Source organism: Salvia miltiorrhiza, chromosome 8, assembly GCF_028751815.1.
Source record: "Salvia miltiorrhiza cultivar Shanhuang (shh) chromosome 8, IMPLAD_Smil_shh, whole genome shotgun sequence".
NCBI lineage: Eukaryota > Viridiplantae > Streptophyta > Magnoliopsida > Lamiales > Lamiaceae > Salvia > Salvia miltiorrhiza.
In genome coordinates, this window is record NC_080394.1 from 19,221,279 (window position 1) to 19,233,863 (window position 12,585).

The window sequence follows — 12,585 nt, forward strand, 5'->3', positions numbered from 1 at the left end:
AGAACGCTTCTTAAAATATAAATTAGGAACTATTTTCAGCCCTTAGATCATCAAGATCTACGGTTGATTTATCACCTTGTTGGATAAATTCATGGTCCTGAGTTCGAATCCCAAAGGTAGCAAAAAATTATTTTTCGCAATTCGTACCTTAATTTATACAGTTTATTCATGCATGTTATGCATAAAATTCATGCATTTTTGCTGGTTCGCAATTCTTAAAATAAGAGTGATTTATTGAATAATCGCTCCATATATATATATATATATATATATATATATATATATATATATATAGGGTTAGGTTATATTGAGAAGCTCAAATGTGTTGAGAAGTTGAGAAGCAATTTAATAGATGAACATGCCAATTAGTTTTTATGAACACGAGTTTGATCTGGGGTTCGATCATTGGCGGTGACGTATTTTTTAACAAATTAAATAGATTCGTATGTTCGTCAGTTGTATTTGGTATTTTCAAAGAATTTATTTATATAGTGTCTAATTACAATGTTCATCAAAATGTACTAACATGTTCATCTATTACATTGCTTCTCAACTTCTCAACACATTTGAGCTTCTCAATTGAACCAATTCCTATATATATATATATATATATATACACATACACAACAATCATGACCAATTATATAAGAAGGAACCTACATTTTTCTTGAGGGTGATTTAACGGTGGAGTGAATATTTTTGAAGCTACTCATTTCAAATTTGAATCGAGTAAATTAAATTTAATTTTTAAATAGTATGATTTATCTAAAACTAACATAAAACCTATAATTTATTTAATACGCAACAAAAATAACAATTGAGAGTCCCCCCCCCCCCCAAAAAAAAAAAAAAAACGCAAGCGCACGCAAGATTCAATAGTCTCTTCATATTCACATTGGTGGGCAAATTTCCAAATTGATGAATTATTTGTTGAAACCGTAATCCTACTTTTGTACATTCCGACGACTTCAAAATTTGCCTGATTTGATCGCCGTAAGCAGATTCCGTGGGTCGCGGACCAACATCACCAAACATCAATTATTATAACACACTTTTCCTCCATTCATCGGATCCACACATTAAATTTCATATGAATTCAATGCTGCCCTGCCCATAATTCTCATTCAAATTATCATCTTTCATTTAATTTGTAATCTCAAATTAACATTTAAAACCAAGCAAATAAGTACCCAACTTTCAATTTTTTTCAATTGCAACCGCAACTACTCAAAATTTAAAATTTATATATCATAGTTAAAGATCTTGACAAGCTCGAATGGATGAATATTATTATGACATATACTGATATGGCAATAAATTTCAATAAAATAATATGGGTAAATATCATGAAAAACCTGAAGTATACTCATTTTATCAAAAATAATCTGAAATTTTCAAAATCTTATCTAAACCCTCAAACTATTAGGTTTTTATCAAATATATCTCGCATCTATTTTCCGGTCACCAGAAACATGATGTGGCAAAAACAACGACGTTTCGTACCATATCATTTTTAAAAAATCCACTATGAAATTTAAAATTCACTTTTATCGTGTTTGAAATTCACGCTAATAACCTAGAATTAGGAATAAAACGATAGAAAAATAATTATCGTATTATCGTGAATTTCAAACACGATAGAAGTAAATTTTAATTTCATAACAGATTTTTTTTAAATGATACGGTACGAAACGAAGTCGTTTTTGTCATGTCATTAAAAAAATAGAATATAAATTACATTGTGGCATCCGGCGAACCACATCACGTTTATGGTGATCGGAAAATAGATGTGGGATATATTTGATAAAAAACTTGATAATTTGAGAGTTTAGAAAATATTTCAAAAGTTTAAGGATATTTTTGATAAAGCAGGTATAATTCAAGGGTTTTCATAATATTTACCCAAATAATATCCAACTATTAATTCTAGAATGAACGTTGAAATCAGTGGTTATATTGAAATCCTAAATCAATTTGATTACGAGTATGTATTTGGAGGCAAACATTAACCATACTCACTATGCGGATACATCGATAGGAAGTGAAGAGAAAAGTATAAGAAAATAGAAAATATAAATTAAAAATAGAGGAATAGATACGTGAGAATCTGACAAAAACGGGAATGCGGCATAAATCAGAAACTGGCGACCAATTCTAGTGGATATAAACAACCAATGCAAATCCCATCATCCAACACCCTTTTATATTATTCATTCTCAATTATTGAGCTCCAACGCAGCGTCACTGCTGACTCTAAAAGCTCCCAACACCTCTCTCTCTCACACACAAAATTGATGCATTAATCATTTTATAACATTAAATTAACACATACTCTCTTCGTCCCCAAATAACTCTCTAATAGGAAACTACATGAATTTTAAAGAAAAGTTGTTAAGTATATGAATAATAATAAAAATATTATAATTAATATTGAGAATGGTGAGAATATGTAATTAATATTAAGAATAGTGAAAGATTTTTTTAAGGGTCAAAAATAGTGAAAAATTGAAAAGTAAAAATAAATAAAGGAATATATTAGGGGAACCTATCATATATATATATATATATATATATAAAGTAATTTGTAGGACGAAAGGAATATATAATTTTTTTTTTCTAAATTTCAATTATCATTTGCGCGCACGTATATTTTATATATTTAAAACAACTCGAAAATCAACTAAAGTGTCGCAAGAGGAATGAAAACTAAAATCAAGAGTGGCTTCCCACGCGTATGGTAATGTTGTATTATTATTTTTTTGTTGAAACATGGTAATGTTGTATTATCGATAAATACAAATTAATTATTTTATACTATAAACACACACACGCCTACTTTACAAAATCAACCAGCTCTGGTGTTTGAATTTAGCTAACTAGTATAAAATAAATCTAAATTTCATGAAAAAATTAGAGGCACACTTCAATGCATCAACTTTGATCGTTAAAAATTAACAAAAAATGTATAATTAATTTAAATACACCGTATATTTGAACATACAGAAAATTTTGCTAAAACATTATTGTGAAGGCAATTTTGGTTCAGTTTTGTGCTTTTAATGTAAAGTAATTGCATTCCTTGAACCCATACCAAATTTTGAACATATACTTTTATACATAATCAGATGATGATTATTATGAATCGAATTATGTAGTAAAGCAAATCTAGAAATTTGTAGGCCCGCCATAGATATACAAGTCGGTATACACTCAACAATCCTAAAATCATAATGTCGAAAATACAAAATGTCTAAAATCATAGACACATAGGCACACAGTGTAGATAGATCCGAATCGCCCTCCGCTGCTTCTCTCTCTACATATATATTACACCAACTGCTTCAAACCCATTTCTTCACCTCTCTCTCCCTCTCTCGTGTATACAAATACAATATTGCTCTTTTCTTTTCTCTTCGTTTGAAGTGTTTGTCAACAAAGGTCTTACTATCTCAATAACTTATATGCATGTTCTTCTACACTCTCTCTCTCTCTCTCTCTATATATATATATATATATATACCTGGGGATTTGAATGCGATTTGTTGCTATCTTGCTGCCTCTATATAATTATATATGGATTAAACAATTGTTTTGAAGCATTAAAAAGAATCAAGTATCAACGTCAAGTTTCATTCTTTGCTTATTTTACGGTAGAAAATAACGTGATAAACTCTATAGAGAAAATCCCACACATTGGATTGCATCCCACCTCCAAATAATATTTGCAGGTCATAATTTTCCAGTTTTTCCAAAAATAATTGGCCTTTAGCCAATAGTTGGGTGACACCTTCAAAGTCTACATCCCTCTCACATGCCTCTATAGATCAAATTTTTATTAAAAGAGGGAATAATAATCTTTAACATAGCATGATGCTGTACTCGTACACGAACTTGTGACCTGGCACACCAAAACTCTTACCTGTTTATTTAATATCAACTATTTATTTCCTTAAACTTTGTGTTTGGAATTAAAAAATGGTCGTCTTTGCTGCGTCCCCCACGAGCATATGAATTCAAAGTAACTGTATATATTATTATATTTGTGTTAATGATTCTGGAACGTTTTCTTGCTTTTAGTATAATTTTAATTATTACGAGGCATGCTATTATTTTGAACACCCTGTATGATTTGCAGGAATTCTAGCGGGTGACAAAGAGATTGCTCCAAATTTTTTACCAGCAGGGTAATAATATATGTATTCATGTATGTGTGCTCTTCTTTTATTATTATGAAATTGTCTGCTGCGTCATAATGCAGGGTGAAGAATGTTTGCTATATTAGTTGTTAGTTAACGAAATTGCATACTTAAACACTCAAAAATGGTACCTCTCAAGGGCCAACTATGTCTTGGTTAATAGAAAGGTGTTTCTCTATATTTTATTTGCTGTATGTGTTTCTCTATATTTTATTCAATTTTTTGAATTTGATGGATTCATTCAGGTTCTAGTATATCCTAGAAGTTTTAATTGATACCGAGTTTTGGTCAAGTTTGAACCAGCTACATTTTCTTGTGACATAGCAATCTTACACTCGAGCAATCTTGGTTTCACTGATCTTGATTTCCTGTAGTGCTATTTAGATGACAACATTAATAAAATATTGTAAAAAGGGTAATAATTACACAAGCCATGTTCCTAATTCTTGATTCAAGTATTTCCACATGGTATCCATATTGACAGCTGCTGTCACACAGTTATGATTTGGTGCAAGCTGCATTGATCTTGAATCTCACAGCAACTTTTGGACCACTATTTCTATTTGTAGGCATATTGATAAAGCTGTACGTGGTTGAAAAGAGGAAGAGAACTAGTGTGGTTGGTGTTCTAATCTTGTGAGGGAAAATGGGGTTCTTGACTCTGTTTGAGGTGGCCTCGATGCCGATTCTGCAGGTGCTTATAATAAGCATGCTTGGAGCTTTCATGGCAACTGATTACCTCAAGCTCCTCCCACCTGATGCCAGAAAGTACATGAACAAAGTAGGTTGTTTGTTTTTGAATGAATATCAATTAATTTGTGATTCGAGAAAGTGTGTTTTGAGCGTGTGTGAACAATGCAATGCAATGCAGATTGTGTATGTGGCCTTCACTCCATCACTCGTGTTTATAAGCCTCGCAAAGAGTGTCAACTTCCAAGAGATCATCTCATGGTATGGTACTAGGAATGAATTAGTGTTTGTGATGAGAAACTTGCATTTTAGATCAATGTTTGAGAAATTGTTGGTTGCAGGTGGTTCATGCCTGTGAACATCGGGTTAACGTTCTTGTTTGGAGCGAGTTTTGGATGGATCGTGGTTAAAATACTTAGACCAGAACCACATATACGAAATCTCATCTTAGCCATTTGTTCAGCAGGTTGTTGTCCTAATCTATAATTCCTTGACTAGAGTGTTTTTGGAGAAACTAACACTAGTGAAATAGGAAACTTGGGGAACATTCTGTTGATCATCATCCCTGCAATCTGCAAGGAAAACGGCAGTCCATTCGGAGATGCCAATGTCTGCTCCACAATCGGACTTTCATATGTTTCTTATTCAATGGCTGTAAGATTTCTCAATTCATCTAACTCTTTCACTTTATTAATATGTCTGATTCTGCTCTCTCAACTCGAATACATGTCTGTTTCTTGTTGGTGGAATCATAGGTTGGCGCCTTCTACATATGGACTTACACGTTCCACTTGATACGAAGCGCTGGGGTTATATACAGAGCATCTCTCGAAGCTGAGGATCCTAAAAAGCAGGCTAACCAGGATTTGGAGGCGAACGAGAAGTCACTTCTTCTAAATGGAGCAGAGCATGCACCCTCCCAACTCCAAACTGTGAGTAGAATGAGGTTTCAAGAAACATAAAAAAACTCCTTGAATGTGAAAATGGAAATTTTGTTGTTTGAAGATTGAGGTGAAGCGCAGTGCAAGGCAAGTGATGGGGATTTTGCATCAAGTAGGAGATGAGCTAATGTCTCCTCCAGTGGTTGCTGCTGTGAGTTAGCCTTTTCCATTACTCGATATATCCCTATCTGTGCAATGCTGAAAGTAGCCAATTTCAGATTTTAGGATTCATATTCGGGGCCGTGACATGGCTCCGGGATGTTATCATTGGTGAGAGCGCCCCGCTGGGAGTCATATCCGACTCTATATCATTGCTCGGGTACGTTCCTTCATATTCACAGCCACTCGCTTCTCAACTAACGCTAACAGGCTCGTGTTTTTGTAGGGACGGAACCATTCCTTGCATCACCCTCATACTCGGAGGAAACCTCATGCTAGGTACAGTTTTCTCCCTCCTTTTGTTATAAGATAAGGCAAGAACCGAACAAGCTTGATTCATGTGCAGGGCTGCGCAAGGCCAAGCTGAGCCCGCTGCTCATAGTGGCCGTGATCGTTGTGAAATACGTGTTACTTCCTATTATTGGGATAGGCGTTGTGCTCACAGCCGCGCATTTAGGGTTGGTGCCTAGGGATCCGCTGTTTCGGTTCGTGCTGATGATTCAGTTCAGTCTTCCACCTGCAATGAACATTGGTATGTTTGATATTGATTGAGGGAAGGATGAGATGAGATGATGATATGTATGTATGGTTGGTAATGGTAGGTACAATGACGCAGCTGTTTGATGTGGCCCAAGAAGAGTGCTCGGTTCTGTTTCTGTGGACTTATCTGGCTGCAGCCATTGCTCTTACCGGCTGGTCCACCGTCTTCATGTGGATCTTGACCTAAACCCTCAAACAAAGCATCATCAAGATTGTGACCTCGTGCCTAATTGTATTGTTCTCTGATGCATCCTAATGGGCTATTACACATGTATCGTGTCCCACAATGTGGAGGAATGGATTGTTGAAGATGCAAATTCAAGTATTCACATATGTCTGATCACAAAAATTATTGTTTAGATGTTAAAATTTGATGAGATACAATATCTTGTTTAAATGTTAGGTCGACAGCTAATTTACTTAATTTGGAGTCCAATAAAGTGATTATGGTTAGAAGGTGGAGGTGAGAGTAGAAGTTTCGAAATGGGTTGTTGGGTTAGTGATGACAAATTTGGTTAAAGGGCTTTGTATTATGCTGGTCGGGGTTGCACCACCAGCTCATTTTATGATGTATTTGCGTCGAAAAAAAAAAACTCCTATTTGAGGTTGGGTCTCTCCAACAACTAATTGGGTTATTTTGCCCATTCTATTATAAAAATTTAAGAGCCAAAATGATATATGCATTTTAAAAAAAAATTAAGGGTTATTGGCGCTTAAATACACCAACTTTGGGGTAGTTTGGTTTTGCACATGAATTTTGAAAGGTGTGAAAAAATACATGAATTTTAATGTTGTAGCAATTTTATCACAAATTCAAGTATTCGATATTCAAACTCCATAAAAATCTTACGATTTACGGGTTTAGAGATGTCTTATACGATATCTTTTAGAGATGTCCTATACGATGTCATTTTTTTAAAACGTCCGATGAATACATGTCGATATTTCGACTTGCCACGTCAGCTTTAATTTGAACAAAAATTGAATTTGTGACATCGTATAGGACATCTCTAAAAGATATCGTATAAGACATCTCTAAACCCTTAAATCGTAAGATTTTTATGGAATTCGAATATCTAATATTTGAATTTGTGATGAAATTGCACAACACTAAAGTTCATGTATTTTTTTTAACATATTTTAAAGTTCATGTGCAAAATCAAACTACCCCAAAGTTGGTGTATTTAGGCGCTAATAACCCTTTTAAAAAATATATAAAAGATAAAATATACTTACTTTTAGAATATATATATATAGGGGGCCGCTCCAATGAAGAGAGGAATTCGTCTTGGAAAAATCAAGAGGAATTCGGAATTCTCAAGAGAGAAATAAAACTCACAAGTTTATTGATAAAAGTAGGCTGCTGAAATTCGTCCATATGGTGGCCTATATATAGGCAAAGGCTAAACCTAATATAATAAGGAAACAACTTAACTACCAAGCAAAGAAGCCCTAATTTCGAAAATTAACTGGGCTGCCAAACAAGGCCCTTATTTTCGAAATACAAAGCTGAAACTATGGGCTAAAAATCCGAAAATAAATAAAAACATAAGTCTTCAAAACATATAAAGTCTTCAAGCTTCGGCCCACTCGCACTTGATGATATTAATTAAACTTGGACTGACTCCACCATCTCCAATGGGTTTCTTCATCAACTCTTGAGCCCACACTTCTTGAACTAAGCTCATCAAGCTCTCCTTGAACTTCTTGGCTCGTGCTCTTGTAACCGGACCAACAGGAACATGCACCGGGTCTTGCACCAACGAACCTTGGGCTGCATCAGACCCCCTAATTTTAGTGAGATCTAGGGCACGATCTGGTGCGTTTATTTTATCAATCATATGGCTGATATTGTATCTGGAGGGTGATTTTTTTTTGCAGGGTTCGAATCCTGGAGGGAGCAGAATATTTTAAATTTTGTTATTCATCAGTATATAATGCATTGTTCATCAGTATATACGGCCCTGTTCATCAGTATATACGTCTTATTCATTACGAATTTTTTAACTTTTATTTTTCATCAGTATATACATCTTGTTCATTAGATATACATTAATTACATTATTTAAATGATAAAATATTATTTAATAATTATTTAAAATAATAATTATAGACACTTGAGATCCAATGTAGCACATTATCATTAAATTTAGTGACCGTGAATATCATGAATTATGTTGACCAAATAGTTGGGATGAGAACGTTGAGAGAATTAGATAGACCCGATAATCAAAATTAATTACAAAGATCAATAAAATAGTTATAGAAAATACTTTTCAGAAAACTATTTAATGTAAATAACTGGAGTTGGTAACATTTTTTGTTTTTTATAGCAAAAATTACATCAGTACGGCGCAAATCATTCGAGATCATCATCATGTCTGTTTTTTATTTAATCAAAGCTCGTTATATAGTTGAGAATAATATACCACTAATGTTTAGTAAAGTACTATCTTATAGTAGTATATATATATATATAGACAATAATTTGTATTACGAATTGTGCTGAAATTGAATTTGAGGTGATTTACGGTTGCATCGTTTGTAAGCCCCCTAAAAATTAGGCCATCAAACCTCAAAGCCACACACTCACACATCCCTTCCTACTACCATTCTTGACCTCATGATCCCGACCAACCACTTCTCACATCCTTAAAGATCCTTAACATTCTTCAGATTTTATGTTTAGTCAATTGATTCTTCAGAGCAGGGGGCGATCGAAATGGGTTCTTGAGGTATCAACAAGGAAAAACCACCAACATTCGTTGTTTTCTGGAAAACCGTCAACCAAGAAATTCTGTATATGGCTCCGGGCACCGACGAGACGCAGTGTTTAGGTACATTGGAAACTGGGTTTTGCAAAGAACACGAAAAAGATTCCAACGTTGACAAGAAACCTCACGAGGATCCCGATGATAATTCGACCCAGGCAAAAGCCTCGCGCCCGCCGTTGATGCGGCATTGCAGCAGCCACGTCGCTTTGGTCGATCCCTTTTCGTTGGTCAGTCGAAATATTTCTTGGTATTTATGTTTCATGTACCAATTCTTATTAAATACTATTGCATTTGCAAGAACGGTTGGCTAAGGCTTCCGAAAATTGGATGGATTTCGTTGTTTTCTTGAAAATTGAGATGTTTAGATTGGGTTGATATGTTTTATGACAAGAACATAAATACTACGTATGCATGCAGTGAGATTTTCATGGGATATTCTACATTAATCTCCCTTAGAATTTGTAATAGTTGGATTTCGTTTGAAGTTGTGTAATTGGCCTAGTTTCTTGATTTCAATTGCTTGTGTGGTTGTAGCATTAATGGAAGAAGAGTGTGTTATGGTGTAGGTTGAGTATTTGGTTTACATGATTACTCTATTAAGTGTAGATATAATTTGTAATATACTGCTTGGATATCATTTTAAGTTGTACAATTGGCCTAGTTTCTTGATTTCAATTGCTTGTGTGGTGGTAGCATTGGTAGAAAAGTGTGTTCTTGTATAAGTTGAGTGTTTGGTTTACATGATTAGTTTGTTTAAATGTGTAGATATGTAGTAATGAAGGCGGAGTAAAATCAGGCAAGGACTCTGGATTTCAGCCGATTTTTCGCTCTGGAAGCTGCTCTGAGATAGGTCCTAAGCAGTATATGGAGGATGAGTTCATTTGTGTCGACGATCTTCCCCAACATCTTGGTACAAATAAAGGTTTCCCATCTCCGGGAGCATTTTATGGGGTGTGTAAGTTGTTTTGAACTTATGCTTTACTCGCTGAGAGAGACCGCTCCTTTTAGTTGTGTATCTAGCAGGGCATTAGAGTTGAAAACAAGATGTTGAACCGCTCATACATTTCATAGTCACTCTCTTTCAGGTTTTTGATGGTCATGGTGGAAAAGACGCTGCGTCTTTCACTAGAAAGAACATCCTCGACTTTATCACTCAGGATTCTCATTTCCCAGATGGTATAAAAAGAGCACTGAAGAATGCTTTCGTGAAAGCTGATAATGCGCTGGCGGATGCCAAGAATCTCGATCAATCTTCTGGCACCACTGCTCTGGTTGCTCTTATTTTGGGAAGGTCAGAAATAGGAATAGTTCTTCATCTTGCACCAGAAAAAATTCACAAGTTTAAGTTGGTGTTGATCTTTTTAAGTTGCTTATTATTTCAAATGTTCACACCTTGATGAGTTTTTGCCCATTTCAGAATCTTTTGTTTCATTATAGTGTTGTATGGCAGGACTATGATAATAGCTAATGCTGGCGATTCTCGAGCTGTGCTTGGCAAAAGAGGAAGAGCCATAGAATTGTCTAAAGATCACAAGCCTAGCTGCACATCCGAAAGGATTAGAATAGAAAAGTTGGGTGGTGTCATCTACGACGGCTATCTCAACGGACAGCTCTCAGTCGCACGTGCTCTTGGCGACTGGCACATGAAGGGTGCTAAAGGCTCACAGTGCCCCCTAAGCTCAGAGCCGGAGCTAGAGGAGTTGGTCTTGACAGAAGAAGACGAGTTCTTGATCATTGGCTGCGATGGCCTATGGGATGTCATGAGCAGCCAATACGCGGTGACAATAGTGAGGAAGGAGCTGATGGCACACAATGATCCGGAGAGGTGCTCGAGGGAGCTCGTCAGGGAGGCCCTCAAGCGCAACACCTGTGATAACCTCACCGTGGTCGTCATCTGCTTCTCAGCAGAACCTCCCCCTCGTATTGAGATCCCGAGATCGCATAGGAGGAGGAGCATATCAGCTGAAGGGTTGGATATCTTGAAGGGTGTGTTAAGCCAGGCGTGAGAGAGAGCATGCTGCGCTCGAGCTCTGAGACGGGTCGTCTGTTGGTGGCCGTCGAATCTTGCCGTGCTCCCGTGTCGGCGTGTGGATCTCACGAGAAGAATGTTCAATTGCAACCACATTTGGCTATGGGGAGAGTTGTTGCAAATTTTTAACATGGGAGTTGAGGTAAAGAGGTTGAGAAACTTTGTGTTTGTGTGCAGTGTATCTATGCTGACATACTTAGATCTTGGTTTTTAGCCTTTGGCAGTTATAACTGTCATATTTTACTCTTACACTGTGATCATATTTTATTTTTTCCTTTTCTTTTTTTACAATTTTATGTACCATTTTCTTCACTTTTTTTGACAGTGATATTAACCCTGATTTTCTGATATTAATAAATGTGACTTTTTAAATTTTGTATTATATTTGTTAGATTGTTATATTATACCAACTGCAAAATGTAAACAAGCTGGCTGTATAATTTTCAAAGGTTAAAAGTATTTCTTTTTTCATTGTGTTCAGTTTTTCAGTTATATTCTTTTTATATTTCAGAGTTCCAGTTAAATATTAACTAGAACTAAATATTCAATAGTTTGGATTTGATTTTAACTAGCATTTACATTTGTGCAATGCACGAGAAATCTTTTTATATTTCTTTTTATAATTCAAAAAAAAATAAAAGAAAACAAGTTAAGAAAAAAAGGAAAGAACAATGAAAATGAAAATAAAAAAAATATAACATTGACATTTAAAATTCAATATTTTAGGTATTTTAAGTTTGTGCCATTTGTTTATTGTAAGGGGAAAATAGAAAAAAATATGTGTAAATAATTTACAATTAAAACTGTACTTTTATTTTGCTTAATCTGCATGAGAAATTTATGGTATATTTTTAATGAGATATGGAGATGGTATAATTTCATTCAAACCAAATATTAATACTAATATTCCCTTCGTTCCTAAATTAAGTATCCATTTGAAAATAAAATGAATTTAAAAAAAAAATTAAGTATCCATTTGAAAATAAAATGAATTTAAAAAAATTAATTTTGTGTGAATAAAAATAAGAGTCTCACTTGTGAATGAGTTATGCAGGGTATACTTAATAAAAAGAATAATATTTATTTTATAGACGAAACAAAAAGAAAATATAGGTATTCATTTCAGGGTGAAGAAATTATTACTCCCTCTATCCACCAAAAGTATGACAATTTTTATCATTTTTAATTTAAACCAAAAATATGACATTTTTATTAGAACACGACCAGTCGACCACACATCTTTTCCTTATCTTTTA

The 12,585-nt window shown here is 34.7% G+C and overlaps 2 protein-coding genes across 5 annotated transcripts; both read left to right on the forward strand.

Moving 5' to 3' along the window:
* The first annotated feature begins 3,226 nt into the window (after nucleotides 1–3,226).
* LOC131001609 (protein PIN-LIKES 7-like) lies at nucleotides 3,227–6,950 on the forward strand. Of its 4 annotated transcripts, none has more exons than XM_057928134.1 (12): nucleotides 3,227–3,438; nucleotides 4,136–4,204; nucleotides 4,766–4,977; nucleotides 5,068–5,147; nucleotides 5,228–5,352; nucleotides 5,419–5,540; nucleotides 5,642–5,818; nucleotides 5,892–5,978; nucleotides 6,046–6,146; nucleotides 6,213–6,265; nucleotides 6,333–6,518; nucleotides 6,589–6,950. In XM_057928134.1, exons 3-12 carry the CDS (start codon nucleotides 4,843–4,845, stop codon nucleotides 6,711–6,713), a joined length of 1,191 nt encoding a protein of 396 aa, XP_057784117.1. In that variant the 5' UTR covers nucleotides 3,227–3,438; nucleotides 4,136–4,204; nucleotides 4,766–4,842; the 3' UTR covers nucleotides 6,714–6,950. The 4 variants fall into 4 exon arrangements, with proteins under 4 accessions (XP_057784117.1, XP_057784116.1, XP_057784119.1 ...); XM_057928133.1 differs by having other exon boundaries at nucleotides 3,266–3,438; nucleotides 4,136–4,184; XM_057928136.1 differs by lacking the exon at nucleotides 3,227–3,438 and adding an exon at nucleotides 3,682–4,018.
* A 2,057-nt stretch (nucleotides 6,951–9,007) lies between these two features.
* On the forward strand, nucleotides 9,008–11,701 carry LOC131001616 (probable protein phosphatase 2C 47). The gene is made up of 4 exons (XM_057928144.1): nucleotides 9,008–9,527; nucleotides 10,066–10,251; nucleotides 10,386–10,591; nucleotides 10,751–11,701. The coding sequence occupies exons 1-4, from the start codon at nucleotides 9,330–9,332 to the stop codon at nucleotides 11,304–11,306; spliced, it is 1,146 nt and encodes a 381-aa protein (XP_057784127.1). The 5' UTR covers nucleotides 9,008–9,329; the 3' UTR covers nucleotides 11,307–11,701.
* The last annotated feature ends 884 nt before the right edge of the window (nucleotides 11,702–12,585 follow it).

What these genes read in the sequence shown, in the direction of transcription:
- LOC131001609 (XM_057928134.1), top strand. Translation starts at nt 4,843, where the DNA reads ATGGGGTTCTTGACTCTGTTTGAGGTGGCCTCGATGCCGATTCTGCAG. An exon ending in ATGTTTCTTATTCAATGGCT is followed by an intron (nt 5,541 to 5,641) that starts GTAAGATTTCTC and finishes GTGGAATCATAG; the next exon opens with GTTGGCGCCTTCTACATATG. An exon ending in CACCCTCCCAACTCCAAACT is followed by an intron (nt 5,819 to 5,891) that starts GTGAGTAGAATG and finishes TGTTGTTTGAAG; the next exon opens with ATTGAGGTGAAGCGCAGTGC.
- LOC131001616 (XM_057928144.1), top strand. Translation starts at nt 9,330, where the DNA reads ATGGCTCCGGGCACCGACGAGACGCAGTGTTTAGGTACATTGGAAACT. An exon ending in TGGTCGATCCCTTTTCGTTG is followed by an intron (nt 9,528 to 10,065) that starts GTCAGTCGAAAT and finishes TTAAATGTGTAG; the next exon opens with ATATGTAGTAATGAAGGCGG. An exon ending in GTTGCTCTTATTTTGGGAAG is followed by an intron (nt 10,592 to 10,750) that starts GTCAGAAATAGG and finishes GTTGTATGGCAG; the next exon opens with GACTATGATAATAGCTAATG.